Here is a 26,971-nt window from a genome sequence, read left to right on the forward strand (position 1 = left end):
CGTAAACACGGAGCTTAAAGGAAAAAAAAGCGTATCGCTTCCGGAGCTTGCGCATTGTAGAAATGTGAATTGATTCAAGTGGAATTCAACCTTCAAAAATGTCTGCACTGTATAGAAGTTTCATCGCTGTATTAGATAAGCGTGTGCCTGCTAAGTTACGACCGCTATGGGTACATCCTGCTGGTGAGTTTCCGAAGTTTGAATAGAGTTTTTATAAAGTCTTATTAATTTATTATCTGTGTGAACTATCGTATAGTATGCTGTTGGATAAAACTAGGGAGTTGTAAGGAAGAAATGTGGGAAAACTAAGAGTTAACCTTAAAATATTTATTTTGAAATTAAATGACGAAATTGTCTAAATCTGAATTTAAAATTGTAATTTGTTAGCTACCGGAATTCATATCTCGGCACAGCTTTAGTATTAGTCCTTTTTGGCGAGAAATTTGTTTGGCGACATTTTGGAGCGATAAATGAAAAATTATGATAACCTTGGTAACCCTAAATACTGAGCTTCAAACATGCCGCCATTTCTGTCCACGTAACTTTAACCAATTTGATAGGTATCAGAGCTTTGATGGCAGGAGGGATAAATTGTGTGTTTTTCTTAAAGTTACTTTTGTGTTAGGAAAGCACAACATTTAAAATATTTTTTAAAAAGCCAAATTTTTTATAGTTAAAACTGTTGCTTTTAATATTACATTACATGAGTCTTGACATTTTTTCATATGTCAACTCTGCATATTATTATAAACTCCACCCCCCCCCCCCAAGGAAAACACATTTCCAGTAGCATGAGGTAAACTCTTGGTGTTTCTTTTGCTAAGGAGATCAAAATTACCATGGTCTAAAAATACTTATTTACCTCATATTAGAACTATAGGGATGTGTAATTGCATGAATTCATAGGTTCAAATCAGGACCAAAATCAGGTTTCCTTATTGCTTTTGTAACATTTTCATAATTTGTCTGACTATAAAAAATATAATGTTGCTTAGATTATGGAATATATTGCTTATAATTTAGAGTTCTCAAATTTTGTAAATCTTACAACCTAACAGCTGTATATGAATAACCTTCACTGAGTATTATTACTTTTATTAATAGTATGTTGACATAACAGTTGACTTTTTATTTTAAATTTTATGCAAATTTTCTACATTACTTAAACATTTTATCTAACAGAAATCTGAATTTTTTGTAATAAAAACTGTATAATAAAAGTAAGAGTACAATTTATATATAAAAATTTGACTACATGGCAAGCACTTAGATGCTGATTTCAACGTCTTAAATGTTATTATCATAAAGTTTAGATATATTCTTATTAAGTTAAGATATACTTTTATTCTATTATAAAGTTTAGATGTACAAAACAGAAGGCACACTTTGTGCTTACGACTCAGTCAACCACTTGTGGCAAGATAACTTATAATAACAATTAAGTTCAAATGTAAAATTTAAATTCAAATAAATTTGTAGCCCAAAGGCTGCACAAATCAATTTAATGCAAAGTTGGTTAGAAACTTAACTGGCATGGAATTCAACTATCAGCAATTATAATGCAAGGCTGAAGACTACAAATCTTTTCTTATCTAGCAACCTATTAATGTGGCCTCAAAAGGCAAAACGCGGTTTGTTTTACAAAATAAAAACTTCATTTGGATTCTGGTGAGAAAACGGATGAAGGAAATTGTCAGTAAAGATCCCAAGCATAAAATAACTCTGGTTATAAAATAAAGGAACATTACAATATACTTTGTTCCCTGATTAATTATTCAGTACATGAAATAGTGTAATGCATTTTTTTTTTTTTTTCTTTTTTGCATCACATACAAATTATTTAGTTTATTTAAATACTTTCCAAAACTGACAGGATTTTGCAAACATATTGACCATATTTTTCGACCTATAGCTGCAACACTTCTCTTCAGAAGTAAGATTTAGAATTAAGAAATAAGAAAATAAGAGAGAATTATGAATAGAAAATAAATACATATGCTGGCTAGCAGAAGAAGGATGCCTTCATAAAGTACTTTTTAAGAGAAACTGGCTCAGATTCATCTACGGAAAACTATTAAAACTCCCATATAGCCAGCCTGAACTACCACTGTTCAGTGGCTATCACTCCACCACTAGTGGATTCCAATGACTGTTCGAATTTTTCACAGAAATCATCATTTACGATGATTGTTGTATTATTATCATTGGTACAAAATTTACTCATTATGATAATTTAATTTTAGCTTTAAAATTATAATCATAAATTACTTGTAATAAATTGAGGGATTAAAAAATACACACTTCTTAATATTTTTACCATTTACAATATTTAATCATAAAAAATATTTCACTTGTACTGGTACAAACTTGCCCATTATAATTGAATTTATTTCCTTCACTTTGAAATATTTTTTTATTTTCTTTTAATAACAGAATCTAAGAAACTAAAGTAACATATACTAGTTTGAAATGCATTTATTAACCTTTTGTAAATTTCATTATTCATAAACATAAAAATTAACCTTTTGTAAATTTAAAATATTAGCTAAGTACTAATATAATAAAATATAAATATGAACTAACTACTTAAAATATTAATGTTTAATACATTATATTTTGTAATTAAAAATATTAACATTTTGTAAATTTCATTACTCATTCCATAATAATTGTCATAAATTCATTTACAGTAGTGTTTCAAGAATTTATCATAGCAGTACTAGAAATATTGAAAATTAGAGAAAGACTGTTTATTCTGATTAAGAGCTTATTTTTTAGGATTGTTATTTAGTCTAGATCGGGTTTTGTTGACAATCCGCCATTTTTTTCCAATCTTCAAAACAGGGTCTACCTTGGCGACGGAAGTTTGTCGCCAAATAAAAAAATCGCCAAAGGGACCAATACTAAAGCTGTTCCCATACCTCATTTTCCGATCAAAATTCTTGTGTGGAATTTTCTTGAGAGAAGAAGGTTGCACATATATCCACGTTGTTTTATGAAATGCCAGTACGATGAAAATAGTGAATATACGTATATAAATGGTTTTTTGATACAGATATATAAATAAAATAAGGCCATATCTGATAATACCATGTTAAGGTAAAGTTATAATAGTCAAGTTCAAAAAAGCATTATGCGATAATTATAAAAAGGAGGAAAACCTCTCAATTCAGTTAGTTAATTGTTGTTTTAAGAGTTTGTTTAGAAAACTGCTCCTGTTGACTGTAGAGAATTTGCGGATTAGCTTTCTCTAGCTGTTTGAGAGATGTTTGAGCTGTTTGAGAGATTCTCTAGCTGAAATGAACTTGACTATTTATAACCTGTTCTACTCAAGACCCATTTTATTGTCATTGATATGTCACTGTTGCATTAATATGAAACATTTTATATATGGACATCTTATGTCACTCACTGGAGATATGAAAAGTGGTTAATTTTGTTGTTATAGCAATGTATGAAAAGATTATTTGGTGAATGGATTCCGTCCTTGGAGGACTTATGGTCCCTGGACTAAGAGAAAATGTGCCATATTCATGTTACGCATGAAATAAATCTTAAATCCTAAGCAGCCAGTCCTTTGCTAGGATATTAAACAGAATTGAACTTCTAGTATTTGTCTTATTCTGTTGGTAAAGTTTTTTAAATATTGAATGCTTTACTATAGAAAAGTATTGTTGCATGCATATGGGTTCGCTATGAATTGAATGCACAAGTCCGATGAAAAATGAACAAAATTTGTTATTATCACAATAAATAAAACAAAATGTTTAAAATTCCTCAGATATTCAAGCAGTATTACAATATCTCACAGTAGTTATCTTTTAACTACTCAAACGTTCAATAGAATTTAATTCAGAACAGCTAGAGAAAGCTAATCCGCAAATTCGCTACAGTCAACAGGAGCAGTTTTCTAAACAAACTCTTAAAACAACAATTAACTAACTGAATTGAGAGGTTTTCCTCCTTTTTATAATTATCGCATAATGCTTTTTTTAAAAAATATCTTTTCAGAGTTTCAAGTAAAGTATAACTTTCGGTTTATCAGTTCACATGAAAATATGAAATGCTGTTTCCAGAAATAAAAGTCTTAAATACCAAAACTGAAAAACTGTGGATTATTTTTTAATTAAAATTTTTCATTAAAAACTGTTATGAAATTCAAGTAAATTACCACTTCTGGTAGTCCATTAAAAACTGTTATAGTCTTCACGTAAAGTACCATTTCCGGTTCTCCAGTTTTACCCCAAAATCTATTCAACTCTTCACATGAATGCCGAAAGCTTCAATGTGTAAAATGTCAAATTTTGGAAGTTGCATTTAGAAGAAGCTTTTTAAATCATGCATGAGATTGTTCTAGCAATTTCTTGAAATCCAAAAGAGATATTTATTTATTAAATGTTATTCAAATACCAAATCCTTAACACTGTCCTATTCACAAGGACTGCATGTCCCGGGCAGTACAATCCCTGGACAGGAAGCCAAAGTTACAACTAAGCATAAATGCAATAATAAACATTACATTACAGTAATTAAAAAACATGAACAATAAGTGCAATAACTGACTTGAACAAATCAAATGCTATGAAATACTAAATACAAATCAAATACTAAATACAAGTCAAATCAATTACACATTTAGAAACAAAAAAGACCATGGTCTTACACTATTTACATTATGTACTATGGTCATAGTAATGAGCTAATCTGTCATGAGGCACGACTTTAGGTTCAGAGTTCGAAGACTTACAGATCTGAACCACGACGTCATTCAGCCTGTTTAGGACTGTGTATGGACTATCCCAAGGTGACTGTAATTTCAGACACAGTCTTTTTCGTCAAATCGAGTTCCACAACCACACCTTGTCTCCTTCATTGAATCTGTGTCCAGTAGCTCTCGTGTCGTATCTGGTCTTCACTTTCTCCGTCGGAAAGTTGACTCGCTTTCGTGCAGAACAGTGCATCACTTCAAACCAGACCTGGACATCTTGGATGTATTCCTCAGTCGATGAAGGCTCATCCATAGGACAACCAAACCGGCAGTCACAAGGCAGATGAAGATCTCGACCGAAGAGCATCTGGGATGGACAATAGCTAGTAGTCTGGTGTTTCTCTCTGATCCTGGTATGATTTCAGCAGCTTTCTGAGTGGGATCTTTCACATGAGATGTCTGCATTTCCACGCCACCCAATTCCGTGGATAATTGGGAGTGTACTGTATTCAAATTTTTGCTATTTTTAGAATGATGTTTGGGTGTATTTCTGTGTACATGTGAGGACTATTTTTTCGTACATATAACTCTTTCTATGCAACTTCCAAAATTTTCCATTTTACACATTGAAGCTTTCTGCATTCATGTGAAGAGTTGAATAGATTTTGGGGTAAAACTGGAGAACTGGAAATGGTACTTTACGTGAAGACTATAACAGTTTTTAATGGACTACCAGAAGTGGTAATTTACTTGAATTTCATAACAGTTTTTAATGAAAAATTTTAATTAAAAAATAATCCACAGTTTTTCAGTTTTGGTATTTAAGACTTTTATTTCTGGAAACAGCATTTTATATTTTCATGTAAATTGATAAACTGAAAGTTATACTTTACTTGAAACTCTAAAAAGATATTTTTTAAAAAAAGTATAATGAGATAATTTAAAACTTCCCTAATTCGGTATTTAAAACTCACAATGTGACAGAGACCAGCATATTTATAAACATTAAATGTATTCTTGGAATTATGGCAAATGCAATGAGAATAATTTCATTATGAAGCATTTTGTGTTAACCTCGATCCTCAATTGTTTCATTTAAAAGGATGCGCCCATCAAATGTTATTGCTGTGTTTTTTTTTTAAAGAAATAATATAGCAAATGTAAATATATATATATATAGCAACACTTAACTCTCTAAAAATATGCTTTTAAAGATTTTTGCAATTTTGTTGTTGAATTTTGTGACATGAGTGTGTTCAATAAATAAACTAAAGTGACAAATAAAAAAGTGTGCCATCATATTAAGAAAACTGAATGTTGTTATCAAGAACTGAGAAAAGTCTGGAAAAAATATATGGCACAGCAATTCTAAAAATATATTGCTTTTAAAATTTTTGTAATTGTTAAGCCATTGATTTGTGAATCTGAAACAACATGACAAAATGACCAGTGCAACATTTTTAAATAAAAACATGAAAATGGATGAGTACATGGGCATGTATAGTTAATCATTTTTCATAAAGTGAAATCATTTTTTTAGTGCTTGAGCTTTTCTTTCCCTTTCTTTTTCTTTGTAAATGTTTGATATATTGTGCTTTAACATTGTTTGAGTAAAATATTTTGTATGTTTACTAATTACTTCACATTTTACATTTTTAGGACCCCAAACTGTGTTTTTCTGGGCTCCTGCTTTCAAATGGGTAAATCGTTTTTAATTTGTTATACAGTCAAAAGTCATTAATCCGGACTCGTCGGGACTTCGCCGATTCCGGATTATAGATCATCAGTTTAAATCTGGTAAGATGGCATGCAGAAATTATAAAATTAAAAATATGAAACCGTAATTTATGAAATAAAGAACAATTATGATCTAAAGGGTATCAAAATTTACAAAAAAAAAAAAAAAAAAAAAAAGCTTAATATTTATTTGTTTACTTTATTAAACATTTCTTTCAATGTAAGTTGTTTAGTTTTATGTAATAATACTTTCTCTTTAATTCTATAAACAGACATAATTTCTTCTTCAATTACAAAGTTTCGCTGTTCAAATCCCATAATTGCTGTGTCGAGAATACCGATTAATTTGTCAATCGAAATTTTTTCGTTTTCAATAATTCACTACGGAAGCGAATTATAATGACGAGGCATTTGATTTCAATCATATTAAAGACGGAGTACATCGAGATGAAATACTACATTTAGTAAGGAATTATAAGCCAAATAAAATAAAAACATCTGCCCTGAAGATAAGGATAGTGCTGACAGATCAACTTTCAATTCATTGCGCGCTCGCCGTGGTGTTCCCCTCCCCCCAGAGCAGCATGAAATTGATAAACAGATTTCGGAATGGTTAGAGAAACGAAGGATATGCCTTTATCCATTTTTTGCAGCAATTCCACTTTTTGTTTAATGGACTTCAAAACATACTTTCGCTTTGTAGATCCTTTACATATTAGTAAATTATATATCGGAAATTCTATTTGATGTATTTGAAAGTTCAAGCTTACTTTTATAAAATTGCTCTAACAGTCTGCAAAAAATAATAAGCTGGATCCAATTCGAAAATTAAGGAACAATGCAATCTGCAACATTAACTGAATTAGATAATTTTAGCTTAGCTTATACCGTCCGTTATACATTAAACGCACATGCGTAAACGTATTATGCGCATGCACACACGCATATTCGCATCCGTCAACGTGACGCATGCGCAGAAAGTTTGTAGCTTTGAGGTCCGGATTATGGGTCGAATTAACGACTTTTGACTGTATTTATGACTTATGACTGTATTTTTTGACTGTATTTAGTTCTACTGAAAGTGAAATGTTTCATGTTTTTAAAATTTTTCTTATAAACATTATTGAATATCATTTCTTTTTAAATGGAAGGAGACGGATTTGAAAGTGATAATGTATTTTTCAGCTTATAATTCTCTTCTTTTGTATATTTCAAAATAGTATCTAATTGATGAAGAATTTAAGCAAATCTTACATTAATATTTTAAAATTCTATTCAGCAGTCATAATTGCTTTTTTACCTTCCATGCAAGCATCTTTTTCCACCAATATATTTATATCTTGAAGATATGAGAAAATTCTGTGTACACTTTTGGCCAGAATAACATTTCATGGGCTTGGTCTAATGTTATAATCAGACAAGTAAGATAAGTAATAGTACACTTTTTCCTTATTCTTGATCTTAATACTAGATTACACTGTTTTAATTTTATGACACATTAATCATTTACATTTCATTTATTTAGTTTTATTTTATTTAAATATTTGTGTACAATTTATATTTTATTTAAATTATTTGTGTACAATTCCCTTAGAGATCCTGCACTTTTAATTAAAAAATTTAAGCTTTTGTTTGAAGAACTGAAAAAGCATAATTAATTAATATATCATTAATCAATTAACACCAAAAATAAAGTGTTTAACTTTTTATACATGTATATGATTCTGTTGTTTTGTGTAGCTATTTGATACTAACCACACTTTAAATGCTTAGGTATAGCCTCATCCGCAACCATGAGTGCAAACACACGAATTATTCTCAAAATAGGGTGGAAGGATGGGGAATTTATTTCCCTCGAGCGTAGCTCTTTCCGGAGAAGTGAAAACCTTTCACATCACAGCAAATAATACCGCCCCTTTTGGACGAGTCTATGTGTTTTGGCAGAGTGCCAACCAGGGTTGCGCTTGAGGCAGTTGAACTATACCTGAGCATCAGTTGTGGTGGTAACAAATATTTTTTAAATAAATAATAATAATAATAAAATAAAAAAAAATTGAAGCAAAAGGTTAGCTTTTGTTACTATAAAGTACTTAAGAAGGCTGAAAACAAACATTTAAACTAGAATTTTAAATTAAAGTACAAAATGAAAATCTGTTTATTCGAATAATGAAAATAAAATAGTCTTGCTTAAAAGCATTCTTAAACCGTTTAATTTTCATAAGTAAGGTAAGGTTAAGTAAGGTTTAAGTAATTTGTTACTTATGTATTAGCACAATCACTTTTGTAGAATGCATTAAACTCTGCCAGCTATGGTCAAAATATTTCTTCCATTTTTAATAAGCAAAATTGCCATTTTTATAAGCTCTTTTTTTAATTCTAAGTTCAAATGATTTTTATAAATAAATGGTAATTTTTTTTATCATCTTAAACTCAGTTTTATATATATATATATATATATATTGTATGGAATTTACGTGCAGTAGAAGAAACTGCAATAAAATGTTTAAAGGAATATAACATTTTGTCATAAAACTACTAATAAGAACTTTGAATCTATTTGAATCTATTCTTTAAATGATTGCCATGGAGTTTCCAACAGAGCAAAGAGGTATAAAAATCCACTTTAAGTAGATGTATTCATGATTTTTCAGAATGAATGACGTTATGTATAAAAATATGTGTGTGTAATAAACAGTTTTTTGCAGTTATAAATCATCATTCTTTTTCTTTAAAAAATCACCAAATTGCATTACATTGTAGAGTCATTAGGTTAATTGTTGGAAGCAGGCAAGATGAAAAATTAGCAACCGCCTTCGCCGGGAATCGAACCGCAGACCTCTGGAATACCAACCCAGCATGCAGAACCACTACACCACGAAGGACGCTAGGAAAGTGGGAGAAATACCTTATAACATGATTACACTAATATATAAGAACCACAAATTCCTGTGTAATATGATGCCTCAACACATAATATATACATGGTTTTATAAGAATTGGTTTTTTATATATGATTAGATGTGCATTGCTATTTGATGAAAACAATTTGAATTATTTTCTCCTTTTAATTAATTAATTTTCTATGTGCATGTGGAAGTTATTATGTTGATATCTGAATATATTTAAACATTGTATCCTTTTGGTTATTTAATTATGCTGCATGTTAAAAAGCACAGAACATTGTATTTTAAACATTAGTACAACTCCTGTAATATCTATATGCAGTCCAGTTGCAGATGCTGAATTCTATAAATAATTTCTTTCTTCATTTTGAAAATAGACTTGCTTCCCCCACTCCCAGTTAGAAAATTATAAAAAGGTCTTTGTTTTATGCAGTTTTTTGGAATAAGATGTTTAAATTATTTTAGTAATTCAAAGTTAATGATGCCAGCCACCGGCCGAAAAGTCGCTGAACACTGGTAGTTTGGTCCAAGATTCAAATTCTGTGAAGCAGCTGGCTGCATGGCTGTTTCCATGGTTTTCTTCTTGTGTAATATTATATAAAGCCCTTAAAATGTCCTTCATGAAGGCATCCCTCCCATTAGACAGATAGCTCTTGTGGCTTTGCGATATTGACATAAACCAAAGCAAACCAAAGTTAATTATATAAATTGCATGAGATATAAAATGCATTTAAAAAATATTCTATATTTTGAGACTTAAATAGAATTGTATTTTGATGGTAAAAATGATGATAAGAATTTTGAATTTTCAGTGCCTTGTAATAGCTGGTATTGGTGATATGGCCCGACCTGCTGAAAAACTCAGTCCTGCACAGTCAACTGCTTTAGCTGCTACAGGTAAATAAAATTTTATGGCTGCAAATGAATAAAATTTACTATAATGCATTATTTCTGATGTGAAGTTTTAATTGCCTACTATATTTCTTTATAATTAAAAAATAAACACTCCTGTCTACTTATTTATAATGATTAACGTTATTGCCGTATGATGTTGTTGTATTATCTCATAAATGGAAATTTACTTAGTAATGATTCTGTAAATTATTTTTTCCATCCAAATCATTATCACTATACATTCATGTCATAATTTCATAATTCATGTTTTCTAAATCATATTTCTTGAAAATCATCTCTCCCATCTAAATGTATTACAGGTCAGTTTAATTGCATGAATCATCAGTCATAGTGTAATTTAAATTCACTAAGAGAGCTTGTGTTTTCTTTATGCAGTTTTAGAGATAATTTTTATCATTGTGTTTATCTATTTTTGAATGCTTATTCATCAAAATTCTTGATTTACAATTTATTTTTTGAGTAGCAATACATTTTGTGGTATCCAAGTGAAATGTTGCTACTGAATATTAATTTTTGAATGTCGTAAAGTTTTGGCACACATTTATTTTTATTTATTTAATAAATTATTTTAGCTCTCATTAGAAACTTTATTGAAGTGATCACACTCAAACATTTAGAACAAAGTAACATTCCTTTCACCTGTGTGGTGACCATGTGTGAAAGAATAATCCCAAAGTAGACTATGCGTGTCATAAAAGGTGTTAAAATACACTTTTTTTTTACACACACAACACTTAGTCTCCATACACACAAACACACACATACTAAAATACAACACACACTTAGTATCCATGGATATAGCAGGGTGCCCTGCCCTTGAGGATTATATCAGGGATCCTTCAGGTTTGGGGTTGGATTTGAGGCCGACAACTTCACCTTGTAAAAAAATTACATGTTAAGAAATCTCAGGAAAGAAAAACTGGATGGACCTTATCCAGATGACATGAAATGAAAAAGGGCATGAGGATTGGATCGTGGAACATACACACGCTCCTTAACTCCTTCGCAAAAGCATGTTGCTGAGCTAAAATCCCTCTGCAGACGGGTGTGTCATATATGCATCAGTTCCAAATGTCGCTAGCAGCTGGTGTAACACATTGTCTCCAAGCTTATTTGCACTAAGTGTCATTCTGTCTGGTAAGAGGATTAGCTGCTGATGCATATATGATATACCGTCCTGAAGTTAAGAGTGGAGCACTGAAAAATCTAATAGATGAAGTGAATATATATAAAATATTGGCTGTGCAGGAGATAAGATGGTTAGGAAAGGGAAACTAGACAAGAGAAGTTACAGCCTATATTTTAGCTGCTAAGAAACATTCCAAAAGCCAGAGAGAAAGACAAGGAGAGAAAGACAATGGACAAGGTGGCTAGACGGTATGGAAAAGTGTTTAAAGAATGTTGGTGTTAATAGGTGGAGGAATGTGGCATTGCATGGATTAAGATGACAGAAGCTGTCTGAAACAGCCTTGGCCAGAAATTAAATGTAGAGCATAGGAATAATAATATTACTTTAATTTATAGTTAAGTATACAAGTGGATAATGATACTTGGATAATGATACCCCCAGAGCAGCGTGAAATTGATAAACAGATTTCAGAATGGTTAGGTCATTTTATGCAGCAATTCCACTTTTGTTTAATGAACTTTGAAACATACTTTCGCTTTTTAGATCCTTTACATATAAGTAAATATATATCGGAAATTCTATTTGACATAATCAAAAGTTCAAGCTTACTTTTATAAAATTGCTCTAACAGTCTGCAAAACATAATAAGCTGGAAAATTAAGGAACAACGCAATCTGCAACATTAACTGAATTAGATAATTTTAGCTTAGCTTCTACCGTCCGTTATACATTAAACGCGCATGCGTAAACGTATTTTGCGCATGCGCACTCGCATATTCGCAGCCGTTAAGGTCTTACACGCATGCGTCAACGGGATGCATGCGCAGAAAGTTTGTAGCCTTGAGGTCCGGATTATGGGTGTCCGAATTAACGACTTTTGACTGTATATATATATATATGTAAAAGTTAAATAACAGCTGAAAATTTTGAATCTTAAATAGTAATAGTTGTACTGAGAGTGTAAAACATACATAATGATGAGATGTATGTGTACAATAGACACTCAATTAATCAGACTGTTAGCCTGATATATCAAGGAATAGTTAATCAAATTAATTTTGCATCATTATTTATGCACAAAATTTACTTTCTAGGGTTATAAATGAAATTTAAATAATTGCTACCCCAAAACTTCACATGATAATGTGGAAAAAATTAAATTTTAACATTTAAAGTTAAAAAAGTATTAAACATCATAGAAGTAAATAATTCTGTACTAAATTCCCCCGCCCATAATTTGAACATCACCAAGATTATTGATAAATTGCCAATGTGTGTTGCAAACCCTCGCCAAACAATAAGTCACTAAAGTGGTTCTACCTTTGTATATAATAATGGGATCAATAATTTGGTGGCCATTTTCATGTTTGAATGCAGGGTAAAATACCTGTTTTTGGAAGAATGATATGGTAACTTTCTTACTTTTTAAAAATTCAAAAATTCTTAAAGCTTTTTGAAAAAACGGCACAAATACAAGTATAACATGGGGCCTACTTAAAGCTCCTCTCTTGATTGTCTAATAAGTAACTGTGATTAAAACTTCTGCCATTTGGCCATGGTTTAGGATATATATTAGTAATTTATCAATCAATCAATCAGCTTTACACTGTTATGGGACATATTAGCAATTTATCAATCAAAAACCTTTGCACTCTTTAAAGAAAGGAGGCCATAATAATAAGGAAATATTACATAACATAGTATTAGAAACTTTTATTAATTACAAAACTGCTGTTAGTATTGTAATTGGGTGTATTAAAATTTAAATATATTTTAATATATATATATATATAATTTATTATTAGAAAAGGTATTTATATATCATCTCCAAGGAAAAGAAATTTTTATTAATGCTATGAATTATTAGAAAAAAAAACTTTAGTAAGTATTTTTAAGTAGCTTTTTAAGTCAGTATCCAAAGTTATCTAGATCTATTGTAGTAGAAAGTATTTAAAATCTGTTGTAGTAAAAATTATGTAAAATTTGTGAAGAAAAATCCTTTGACCATAAAAATTTCAAATATTAAATTCAAAATCAAAGAAAAACTTAAAAAGTAGCTATTATTATTGATTGCAGATTGACTTGTCGAAGAAGAACAAATCAATCTATATATATGAGGAACATATGGTTTGCTAAGTAACAGTACTTTGAGAAGTAGCTGTGCACAAGCATAAAGGGAAAATAAATTTAAATATTTTGTACATAGTGCTGACACTTAACACAACATGTGGATGAGTAATGCTGCTTCTAAATTCTTTTTATTCTTTGTCTATTAGTTTTTGAGGCATGGTCATATCTACAAATTATATTTTGCCAGATTGGGGTTTTATTTGTTAAGTGAAAGCAACATACCTTCTTCAAATTGTAAAAGAGTATTTATGTATATTAGATATAAATTTTTTTTCCAAAAATTGTTTTATTTAAAAAATCAGTGACTTTTATATTTTTTAGATTTTTGTTTGAATTTTCATTTTAAAACAAAATTGTGCAGTTTTACCAAAAAAGTAATATGACAAATTGGTATGCTTTTAGTGTATCTAATTATTCATTTCAGTAATTAATATGCTGTACTTATTTGAGCATAGCATTTCATAAACTAAAGAAATATACAAGAGTCTAAAATGTACCAAGTAACTCAGGTGCACAAGATAAATTAAAGCATGAGCTAAAACTAAAACTGTATCTAAAATATGAACTTGAGAGCTGTTAAACTGTGGTATGAATGTTTTAGCTGTATTTTATCATCTGGGGATAGTAACATCATATTTCCTCATGTATTCCTTATGAATAGCTTGATAGTTAACAGTGGTTTATTCATAAATGCTTTTGGTTTATAAAGTACAGTAACCAAATAACAAATGAAAGTATTTATAAATCAACTACTGGTGACTATCAAGCAAGCATTTGGAGGGAGGGATACAGTAATTTATCTTAGACTATTTTTCCCTGGAATTGGCAGTGAAATTTTATTAGTGGAAGAGAGAACTCTTGATGAAAGTATGACATGATGAAGCCAGATTGGATAAATTCAAGTCTGTTATACATATTTACATACATGCTGTGATTATATGCATGTGCATATGGTATCTATTTGTACTTTCTGATTTTCCACTGAGTAGTGATTGAGTGGATAAAGTCTTTTGTACACACTTACATATATGATGTGATTGATTATATGCATCTACTTTTTGCAAAATTTCTGATTTTCCACTGACTAGCGATTGAGTGAATAACACTACTGAACACTGGCAGTTTGATCTGGGTTCTAATTGAAGCATGTCAGCTGGTCATATGAATATTTTATGGGTTTACTCATGTATAACTGAATACAAACTAATTTCCCTTAGACAGTCTTCCACAAAGATATAGCTTTCCTTCGGCAAATACTCTAATATACCTTACTATAAATCCACTCTCCTGCAGTTCTGCTTTGCCATTTTATTTGTAGCCTTTTATATACATAATTTGTAACCTCTACACAAAGATGGTATTTGAGTTTTTCATTACATTATAAAAATTTACATTTAGTATTATATGTAACTTTAATGCACAAAGATCTTTTTGAAGTTAATTGTTAAATATACATTAATACATAATTTCTTTATTTGATGTAAATATTTGAGTTTTTCTTTCTGTTGGGAAATTTTTGTATAACAGATGTAATGTTGGCATTTATGAGGGAGAAGAGTAGTTAATTTGCATGAATATTTCTTGATGCATATAACTTATAAATCATTCTTGACTTCAGTAAGAAAAATATTTTTAAATACTATTCATTGTGTAGATTTTGAAGTGAAATGAATAGATATCCAGGTTTTAATTAGATGTTCTAAAGTATAAATGCAGATATAAGATCAGTTTTATAATTTTTTTTTGTTAATAATTTAGTTTTTCACTTAGTTATAAACTATTTTACCATTTTAGGTATTATTTGGTCCCGTTACTCAATGGTAATTATACCAAAAAACTGGAGTTTACTCAGTGTCAATATATTTGTCGCTTTAACTGGATTATATCAACTAGCAAGGATTTACAAGTAAGTTCTCAACAAAATGTATAAATAATGTACAATGTTTCAAATATATCACTTATATGTACATGCCTTAAATATAAGGATAAGCAATATTTTTGCATATTAAAAAAGAAGATAAGAATTATATGAATATAATATGAAGATAAATATTGCAAGTTATTTATTTTATAATTCTTTATGCACGATAATAACAATCTTCCTGTTAAAAATAAAAGAGTAATTATATTAAGTCTTTTACCAAAGAAATTGCATATAGGAGTTGAGCATATGCAAAGGTTGGATGAAAAGTATTTAAAAATTTTAAGGTAATTTGATTGCTGAAATTAAAATACAGTCAAAAGTCGTTAATCCGGACTCATCGGGCGATTCTGGATTATCGATTTTTCCGGATTATAGATCATCAGTTTAAATCTTGTAAAATGGCATGCAGAAATTCTAAAATTAAAAATATGAAACCGTAATTTATGAAATAAAGAACAATTATGATCTAAAGGGTATCAAAATTTGCAAAAAGAAAAAGCTTAATATTTATTTGTTTACTTTATTAAACATTTCTTTCAATGTAAGTTGTTTAAGTTTTGCTTCGTTTCATGTGATAATACTTTCTCTTTAATTCTATTAAACAGACATAATTTCTTGTTCAGTTACAAAGTTCCGCTGTTCAAGTCCTATAATTGCTGTGTCAAGAACACCAACTAATTTGTCAATCGAAATTTTTTCGTTTTCAATAACCTCTGTCACTTTTCTTCGCTATCGGAAGCGAATTATAATGATGAGGAAGAACTTATTTTAAATCGTATCAAAGACGGAGCATATTGAGATGAAATACTACATTTGGTAAGGAATTATAAGCCAAATAAAATAAAAACATCTGCGATGAAGAAAAGGATAGTGCTGACAGATCAACTTCCAATTCATTACACGCCCGCCGCGGCGTTCCCCCCCGCCGAGCAGCTTGAAATTGATAAACAGATTTCGGATTTCAAAACATACTTTCGCTTTAGATCCTTTACATATTAACAAATATATATCGGAAATTCTATTTGATATAATCGAAAGTTTAAGCATACTTTTATAAAATTGCTCTTACAGTCTGCAAAAAATAATAAGCCGGATCCAATTCGAAAATTAAGGAACAACGCAATCATCAACATTAACTGAAATAGATAATTAGATAATTTTAGCTTATACATCCATTATACATAAAACGTGCATGCGAAAACGTATTCTGCGCTTGCGCACACTCATATGTGCAGTCGTAAAAGGTTTTACGCGCACGCATAAACGCCTATGCACATTTGTCCACGCGGCGCATGCGCAGAAAGTTTTTAGTTTTGAGGTCCGGAATATAGATCATTCCGAATTATGGGTGTCCGTATCAACGACTTTTGACTGTATTTATATCTTCTGCTTGCCATTGTGTTGCCATCTGGCTGTATGTAACTACTTAACTTTTAAATTTAATCTGCCTGTTATTGATTAAAAAACTAAACAATTTAAAAATAATAAATACAATTCTTAATTTTTAGTATATATGCAGTACAAAGTTTGAGATCCAGACTGGTCAGGATTTCACCGATTGCAGATATTAGATCAACAGTAGTAAGATGACATGCAGAAATTATAAAATTAAAAATATGCAAGAGTGATTTATGAAATAATGAAGCATTTGTGACATTAATGGAATTAAAATTTACCAAAGGAAAAAAAAAAAAAAAAAGAAGCTCAGTATTTGTTTGCCCTATTAACCATTTCTTTCATAAGTTGTTTAATTTGCTTTGGTTTTTGTGCTAATATGTCTTTATTTCTATAGGTAGATCTAATTTCTTGTTTGATTACAAAGTTGCACTGTACAACTTCTGTAAATGCAGCATTAAGAATTTCCACTAAATTGTCGATCAAAATTTTTTTATTCTGAACGTCTTTCGCTTTTTCATTATTGATCACAGTATTACGTGGATTTAGCACCATACTATAGATTTCATCATCTCTCGGTTGATTAATTGTTAGGGCATTGTCATTGCAATGAAAAGCTTCTGTTCTGTCATCTTCATTTATTACCCTCTCCATTAATTGGAAAATTTCGCTTTTTGTATGTGATATCTGAAAAACTTCAAATTTGTGATTATCATCATAAAGCTTAGATAGTGTTTGCTGTGCACTATTGCCGATGTATCATGAGGTTGCCAACTAAAGACATGTTGTTCCACTGCATTTTTTCTTATTTCTGTCACACTTTGATGAAGTTAAGCATGAATTTATATTAGTTTAAATATTTATTATACGAGGGCAATCCCAAAAAAAAGGTCTCCTATATTTTTAGATATACAAAGAACCGTTTATTTTCTATAATTGCTATATCACTTTAAAGATTGAAGAATGCTTTATTTTTCAACATAATCGCCATTTCGGTCGATGCATTTTTGTAGATGCTGTGGCAGTTTTACAATGCCCATGTCATACCAGCTTGCCGCCATGCCCTTCAGGAAGTGTTGAGAAGCATCTAGATGATCCTCCGATCTTTACGCATTTTACGAACTCAACAATCCCGAAACTCAAAGAATATGAACTCAACAATTGCGATCGCGATTCTCTCGTCGGCAATTGACAGTCTCCCGCTCCTTTCTTCGTCATGAATTTCAGTACGACCGGCTGTAAACTCTCTACACCACTTGCGAACGCTTTTGACATCCACGCACGACTGTCCATACACTTCCGTCAATAGGCGGTTAATTTCAACCGGTTTAATGCCTTTTGCGTTCAAAATCGAATAACTGCGTGCACTTCGCGGTAACGTTTATTGGGAGCTCCATTTCGAATGGCTGCCAAGCCAAGACTGAGCATCCGAGCGAACAGTGTTGCCAACAACCATATTAAAACTTTCTCTACGTCCCCAAAAAATAGGAGACCTTTTTTTTTGGGATTGCCCTCGTACTTATGACTATTTCCCACACATGCTTAAGGTTTATCTGAATTTATATTAGTTTAAATATTTATTATTATTATACTTATGACTATTTACCACACATGCTTAAGGTTTATCTAAGACCTGAATGAATAAATTCCCACATATACTTAAGTTAATCCTGTGCGAGTGCTAAGAATTTAATTGGCCAGCACAGTAGCCATCAATCCGAAATTTTGCTGCCAAGCACCTCCCTAAATTCTAAAGGTTTTGTCATCCCTTAATTTTGTTATTGTGTGCTTCTCTGACTTCTAAAAATGTTGCCTTTCACTAAATTCTGCCACCAAATGCAGCCACACCAGTTCTGGTGCTGCTCTTGGGCACAACTCAATAACTTCTCAATTTAAACAGCATTAAATGTAATAGTTTGGGTATGAGCATCATTTACAAGATTTTTAATTTCTCCTTGTCAACACACTTTACACTTCAAGCAGAGTTATATGGAGTCTGTAAGCATCACCAAGCATGATGTCAACATAAAAGGTCACCATGCTGTTTGATATTCAGTTACCAATATTAAAAATTTTAAATTGTTTAGACATAGTTGCATGAGTCATTTGTCAAACTGCAGTGTGTGATGAAAGCAAAAAATAATAAATAATGATTCAACAGATTAGCATCTGCGTCAAAGTGAAATTAAGAATCAGGAACTCTCTGCAAATTTTAATATGAAAAACTACACAAATTCAGAAGCGTAAAGCATTAAGAAAAGGAAAAGAGAAGGGGGGAAAATGAGGTTACTAGTGATTTGGAGGTTCAGATATCTGGAGTCTCGATTTTAGACTGTGTACTGTATATATATGTAAGATATAACAAAATACAATACCTACTTTAAAAATAATTGGCGACCTGAAAATTAACGATTCTAGATTTGGTGCTGTCTACCCTAAATTCATCTGTAAGGTCATGAATCATGATAGGGCATAGAAAAACCTGCCAGTTATGTCCTTGATGCTTTCTCATGTAATAAACTTTCTGTTGCTTCACTAATGCTTTTCTGCCACCCTGCTCTCCCATTTTTTTTTTTTTTTTTTTGAAGGGGGAATATGTAAGACATAACAAAATATGATTGCTTTTAAAATAATTGGCGACCTCAAAATTAATGATCCTAGATTTAGTGCTCTGTTCATCTGTTAGTGCCCTAAATTCATTTGTTCTTGCAAATTTGAAATTGTTGTATCCAACCTTAAATTAACCAATCACAGATTAGCTCTACTTTTATCTCAAACTTAGTATAAAGCTGATAGAGAAAATGAACTAGCATCTTAATAGGAAAAGAATCTTAAAAAAGATCTTAATAGGAAAAGCATGCCATTATCCAGTATGGAAGCTCATCTAGAGAAGGTTTTGGTTTAGGTTAGAAAGGTTTAAGTTCTCAAAATTTTGAGTTCAAGTTTCAAATTACTTATGTCATCAGCGTTATGTAAGCCATGGGACATAGATTAATCTAGAAATGGTACAGTGCAGAAAAGTTATTACTACTTTTAGAATACAGAGAGGAATTGCCCAAACTAAAAATGAGGAATTAAAAGTGTTAGTAAATTAAATTATAAAGCTGATTTACATATTTTTAATCTTGCTTATATATTATATGTTATTTTATGAATTAATTCATGATGAAGACACAATAACACGCCGAATAAATACTAATTCAGAAGTCAAACAACAAAAATCAGCGTTATACCTACAAAATTTTCACAGGACTAGTTTCGATGGTTTTACCGAACCATCATCTTCAGCTGCAAAACCGCAAATGAACAAGATAGGAAATAATGATTAGATAAGATAAGAAAGCCTGGACAAGAATAAGAAAGTGGCGCCATCTGTTGGTGAAACCAGAACTAAAACATAATTTGTGAAAATGTTTTCACATTCATAAAAATCTTTCTGTTCTAGTTAACGATCCTAATTCCAATCCAAATTTGCCTTCGGCTTTTAGAGAAATTATGTTTTAGTTCTGGTTTCGCCAACAGATGGCGCCACTTGCTTATTCTTGTCCAGGCTTTCTTATCTTATCTAATCATTATTTCCTATCTTGTTCATTTGCGGTTTTGCAGCTGAAGATGATGGTTCGGTAAAACCATCGAAACTAGTCCTGTGAAAATTTTGTAGGTATAACGCTGATTTTTGTTGTTTGACTTCTGAATTAGTAATTCATGATGATTTTAACAATATGGGTATTAATATAACTAAGAGAATGAAACTTTCATAACACTTTGCTCTTCCAAATTGAGCTGCAATTTCAGTTTCATCATATAACCTACATAAAGCTTTAATACTGTTGAACTCTTAACTGGTTTTAGATTTAACAACTTTTTGATAAATTGATTAATAATCATACCCCCTTAATCTTTCCTTCAGAGTTTTTATACTCTTATCATAATTTCCATTCAATACTAATGAAGATACTACATTACTTGCTGCACCTGAGCAATGTTTTCAGATATGTGAATTTTTCTATTGTACTAAGACTTTCGTTTTTGTATATAGTGCTTTTGTAACTGCTCCAAAACACCCTGAATTTTTAGGATCACCTGAATGTTGTTCTAACTCTAGTTTTGTAAGTTTTGAAGTTCTTTGTACATTTTGAAGCCTAACTATCTTTTGATCAGGATCTTTAATACTTATTCTCTTTTATTCTAATACTCTATTACAATATAAAGTTCAAGATCCTGACTTGTTGGGACTTTGGCAATTCTGGATTTGGGGTTTTTCCGGATATTGGATCATCAGTTTTAAATCTAGTAAGATAGCATGTAGAAACTATAAAATAATGAAGCATTTATGATCTAAAGGATATCAAAATTTACAAAAACTAAAGCTTAATATATATTTATTTACTTAATTAAATTTTTTTTAAATGTAGGTTGTTTAAATTACTTCGTTTTTGTGCTAATACTTTCACTTTAGTTCTGTACGCAGACATAATATATATTATAAAGTTCCATTCTGTAACTGCTGTGTCAATAATTCTAACTTGTCAATCAAAATTTTTTCATTTTCAGTAACTTCTCTGTCAGATTCAGTAGTGGTATTTTCTGGCCAAACCTTTTTTAAAGTATCTGGAGAAACATTCTCCCATGATCTTGTGATGCTTCACACAACAGATTTTATGCTAAAATATTTCAAAAATTCTTGAATAGTCTGGCCATTAGTTAAGAATTTTAACATGGATTTTAAAAATGCTACTTTATATTTGAATTTCAGCACATGCACTATTCCCATATTCATAGGCTGAATAATCGACATATAATTTGGGTTAAAGATTTTTTCTACATTATCTTTCACTAAAACTTTAAGAAGTATGAGTTGAACAGTAGTCTACAATGAAGACAATTTTTGCATTATCAGGTAAACCAACCAAATTCAAATTTGGCCGAGCCTTTGTGTGATCTCTTCTAACCAATCATTAATTAATTCTTGTGTCATCCATGCTCTTTTATTTGCATGATATATAACAGGTAAAATCTGTACTCCTTTAAATGCTTGAGGTTGTGTATTTTTACTGATTACGAAAAGTTTACACTTGCACATTACTGCAGCATTTGTACATGCTAAAATTGTTAGCATCGCTTTGGAATCTTTGATACCAGTTGGAGCCTTTTCTGTAGAGGTTGCCGAGGTATTTCACAGTACATATTGGCAGAAAAGACCAGTTTCATTTTCAAATTTGTTCTGGAGATAACATTTTACTATTAATGAGTTCAATGAATTTATCTGTGAATAGTTTGGCAGCTTCAGTATCAGCTGAAGCTTTTTCACATAAAATTTTTAATTGCCTTATGCCATGGTGATTTTTAAAGTTGGTTAACTAACCTGTCGAATATCTGGACTCAGTTTTTAAGTTTATTTCTTCATGAAATATTTTGGCTTGAGCCATTAGCATTGGACTTGTCAGTGGCATGCTGTCCCTGTCTGTTCACTACTATTCCGTCATCACTTGGTCATAATCGTCACTTTTGGCATAATGAATAATTTTTCTGTTATTCATTGTGAGGTGTGGGAATCCACAAAAAATTCAAAAAGATCCTTTTTCTGTTTTCTTATGTCGTATACAGTTTCCAATGTCATACTTCTCACATAATTCTAGACAGATATGCCTTTGTCTATTTTCTGCAGCAGTTCTACTTTTTGTTTAATGGGCAATTGAAACATGCTTTTACTTTATAGATCCTTTTGCAGCTCCAGAGGTAGATATTCTTTTTGACATATAATCAAGAATTCAAACTTTAATTTTTCAAAAAATTGTTGTAATAAAAGCAGCCTGCAAAAAATAATAAACTGGGTCAAATCAGAAAGTTAAGGAACAGCGCAATCTTCTATATTAACTGAAATTCCTTGGAATCAGCAAAGTATAATTTTAGCTTAATAGAAAGACAAGTTGTTTTGCTAAATTTTGGCTTGTATGCACTGAGACAATTAAGCTGAATTGTATTAGTTTTTTTTTTAATACCCAAGTCTATTTCTTGCACATGTGTAAGGTTTATCTGAGTCCTGAATAAATAAATTCCTTTTCTACTTCAGGCTTATTGAGGGCAGGCACTAGATATCTTACCGCCTGATGCAGTCACTGTGGGTCCTACTACCATGTGCCTCCCTTAGTTCTCAATTTTTTATCCCAGTGCTTTTCCTAAATTCTACAAATTTTATCATTGCTTAATTTTGTTACTTGGTGCTTCTCTAAATTCCAAAGTTTTTCATCCCTAAATTCTGCTTCCCATTGCAATCATACGAGCTCTGGTGTCGGTTTTGGGTTTATGCAAATAACAAATCAGTTATTAACTCAAACAGCACCAAATGTAATCTTTTGGACTATGCAAAATCATTAGCAAAATTAGCAAAATTTTGCATTCATTAGGCAAATCTATTTTTAGGATGTGGAAAGAAATTTCTGTTAAATTTTTTCTCATCAACATTTCTTAGCACAAGTAATTTAAATCTGTAACTATCACCAAGCATAATGTCAACATAAACAGCTACCATACGTTTTGTTATTCAATTACTAATGTAAAAAAAAAATTTAGGCATCACTGCTTGAGCCATAATTCAAGTTGTCACGTGTTGAAAAACATGCTATTATGAAAGCAAAATATAACAATTAATGATTTGCCAAGTTGGCATCAGGAATATAAAATATTAGTAGGTGTAAAATCAACGATGTTTCTATGTAGAATATTTCAGTTTCAGATATATGTCAATCAGATATGCAGCTACCGAGCCAAAATATTGATCACACAGATTTATGCTAAAATGAATTTCTTCAATAATGAGAAGAATACCATATGTTTTATAATCGTTATATGTTTATTAACCTATTTATCATTCATGGCTACATATGTTTTATTATGGAAGGAAAAACATCAAATGTGCACACAAAAATAATTATTTCAGAGGTTAGGTTTTAAATTATGTCCAAAAAGGCACTTTTTTTTTAACGTATTGTGGGTTACTTTTATTTATTAAATATTATGTTCTTTGTACTTTCTTCTTTGTCCATAAAATTCAATTCGATAGCAATATCTCAAAATAATTTTAAAACGAGCATAACTTTAGAATTTCTGATACACAGTCTCGCATGCTGAAGATAAAAATATTTTTTTTCCATACAGTGTTGCCATTGCTCGCTTTGAATTAGTTAAGTTTGTTAATAGAATTAATCAAAAATTCGTTAAAGTGTGACAAAGTATGAAATGAATAATAAAACAGATTTGTCCAAATTTGTTCATTGAGATGCAAATATTGGGTGGAAACGTATGTTATTCAAAATTTAGTGGCTCTAGGTACCATTGTTTTATCACAGTGCAAGAAACATATATACATTTATGCATCTTCGTTATTTAATTTCTTTAAATATAATTCAGGTCTCTAATATTTGGTGGCAACAGTTTGAAAAGTGAAAACAGACATTTAAAGTTTTCGATGCGAAATGCCAAAACAAAATTAATATCCCATCTGGGCTAATGCCCTTTTGGCTATAAATTAAAAAAAAAAAAAAAGTTTGTTGGCGATTTGAGGTCTGGATTTTAGATTATTCTGGATACTGGACGTCCAGATCTCGGGCTTTGTAATTTATTTAATAGCCCCAAAACATATTTCCTGTTATTCCTTGGAACTGACTACATCCACTTCCAAAGAATCTCCATCAATTTACAAAATAAATTGCGTCATCTCATTCTTTCGCACTACTTTTCCTTTCCAATAACAATTCGTATAATTCATCTGTATCTTTCTTTGCTAAACCGTCCTCGACTTTCTTTAACAGTTTAGAAACTACTCAGTTCTCAGTGTTTTCTTTTATTTTAATCCATCAAGTTCTGCCATTTTCACATTAATATGTAAATGTACCCAAGAATGCAAATTATCAAAATTCAAATCAAATTATTTTAATACTAATTATGCTGTTACATAATTCTTAGGACTTGGTCTGAACATGTCCTTCTGTATGAAGGTCATAATTCCTTGTTTTTTTACAAATCAGAAATTCCAGGCTTGATTCAACATTTAAGACCAAAAGTTGGCTCATGTAGTAAACACAGCATCAATTGGTTTTTTTTTAACATATATAATCATTTTATATATACGTATTTACATTAATATGTAAATGTACTCAAGAATGCAAATTATCAAAATTCAAATCAAATTATTTTAATACTAATTATGCAGTTACATAATTCTTAGGACATGGTCTGAACGTGTCCTTCTGTATGAAGGTCATAATTCTTTGTTTTTTTATAAATCAGTAATTCCAGGCTTGATTCAACATTTAAGACCAAAAGTTGGCTCATGTAGTAAACACAGCATCAGTTGGTTTTTTTAACATATATAATCATTTTATATATACATATTTACATTTGTCCTATTATTATGTGAACCAAACTTTACAGAAATTCAATTGCATAATGAAATGATCTGTGGTTTCCTTTTCATTCCTTCATTACATAATGTTCACCCGCCAATACAATTTGAATTAAAACGTTTTCTGTTTATATTCATTCTGCTGCTTGTACTTTCTCTATTTTCAAATCTAGCAGTTTTTCAGGATTTTCTGCAGTTTTAAATTTCAGTTATTCAAATAAAATATAATTTAGATAATGTTTCTAATTTCACTACTGATCAGGAATTTTTATTTTTTTAATACTTGTACAGAAGTAAAAATCATAAAATTTCTAGCAATTAAGTAGCTACTGCAAAAAAATAATAAAAAATAGGAGGCATCAGGGCATGTTGTGTGTAATGTTGTTGTAAAAAATATTATCTATTAAATCTGTTGTCTGTCTATTCATTTAATATAATCAGATTCAAAAATATTAAATGTATTCTAATGATATACTTTTACTATTCTACATATAAGTCTTTATTAAAACTGAATGTAAATTTTTTTCCTCCATTTCAGGTACAGACAATCTCTTCCAAAAGAAACTGCTAGTAAATAATTTTTGTAGAGAAGCACAATGTAGTGGCCTTTATTTATAAAATTACTGAAAGTTCTTAAGAGTACAAAAGTTAGTTAATAAATTAAATGTTTTGTTATTGTTAATGACTTTAATTATTAAATATTTGTGATTTTATACTTCATATCACATTAATAAGTAGGAAATAATTATATATATTCACAATCTTGTTAAACATGGATACCATTATTAACTAGATTTATTTAAATCTGGGTTTATAATCTGTAATTATATGAAATTTATGTAATATTAGAAGTATTAAATTAGAGTATTTATTTATATACTGTAACGTGCTAAACAATATGGTACAGTAACCTGATACAGTCAGAAGTCGTTAATCCGGACTCGTCGGGACTTCAGCAATTCCGGATTATCGATTTTTCCGGATTATAGATCATCAGTTTAAATCTGGTAAAATGGCATGCAGAAATTATAAAATTAAAAATATGAAACCGTAATTTACAAAATAAAGAACAATTATGATCTAAAGGGTATCAAAATTTACAAAAAAAAAAAAGCTTAATATTTATTTGTTTACTTTATTAAACATTTCTTTCAATGTAAGTTGTTTAAGTTGCTTCGTTTTTTTATGTGATAATACATTCTCTTTAATTCTATAAACAGACATAATTTCTTGTTCAGTTACAAAGTTCCGCTGTTCCAGTCCTACAATTGCTGTGTCGAGAATACCGACTAATTTGTCAATCGAAATTTTTTCGTTTTTAATAACCTCTGTCACTTTCTTCGCTATCGGAAGCGAATTATAATGACTTATAATGACGAGGCATTTGATTTAAATCATATCAAAGACGAGATGAAATACTACATTGAGTAAGCAATTATAAGCCAAAAAAAATAAAAACATCTGCCCTTAAGATAAGGATAGTGCTGACAGATCAACTTCCAATTCATTGCATGCCACAGCGTTAAAGATAAACAAAGTTTAGATAAACAAAGGATATACCTATATCCATTTTTTGCAGCAATTCCACTTTTTGTTTAATGGACTCCGAAAGATACTTTCGCTTTGTATATCCTTTACATATTAGTAAATATATATCGGAAATTCTATTTGACATAATCGAAAGTTCAAGCTTACTTTTATAAAATTGCTCTAACAGTCTGCAAAA

At 30.4% G+C, this 26,971-nt stretch overlaps 1 protein-coding gene across 1 annotated transcript; it reads left to right on the forward strand.

The window, feature by feature from the left end:
• On the forward strand, positions 1 to 25,927 carry LOC118186169 (mitochondrial pyruvate carrier 2-like). The gene is made up of 5 exons (XM_035356227.2): positions 1 to 183; positions 6,368 to 6,408; positions 10,161 to 10,245; positions 15,317 to 15,428; positions 25,784 to 25,927. Exons 1-5 carry the CDS (start codon positions 99 to 101, stop codon positions 25,821 to 25,823), a joined length of 363 nt encoding a protein of 120 aa, XP_035212118.1. The 5' UTR covers positions 1 to 98; the 3' UTR covers positions 25,824 to 25,927.
• The last annotated feature ends 1,044 nt before the right edge of the window (positions 25,928 to 26,971 follow it).

Source organism: Stegodyphus dumicola, chromosome 11 (assembly GCF_044657685.1).
Source record: "Stegodyphus dumicola isolate Sdum_Otavi_A_Nest chromosome 11, ASM4465768v1".
NCBI lineage: Eukaryota > Metazoa > Arthropoda > Arachnida > Araneae > Eresidae > Stegodyphus > Stegodyphus dumicola.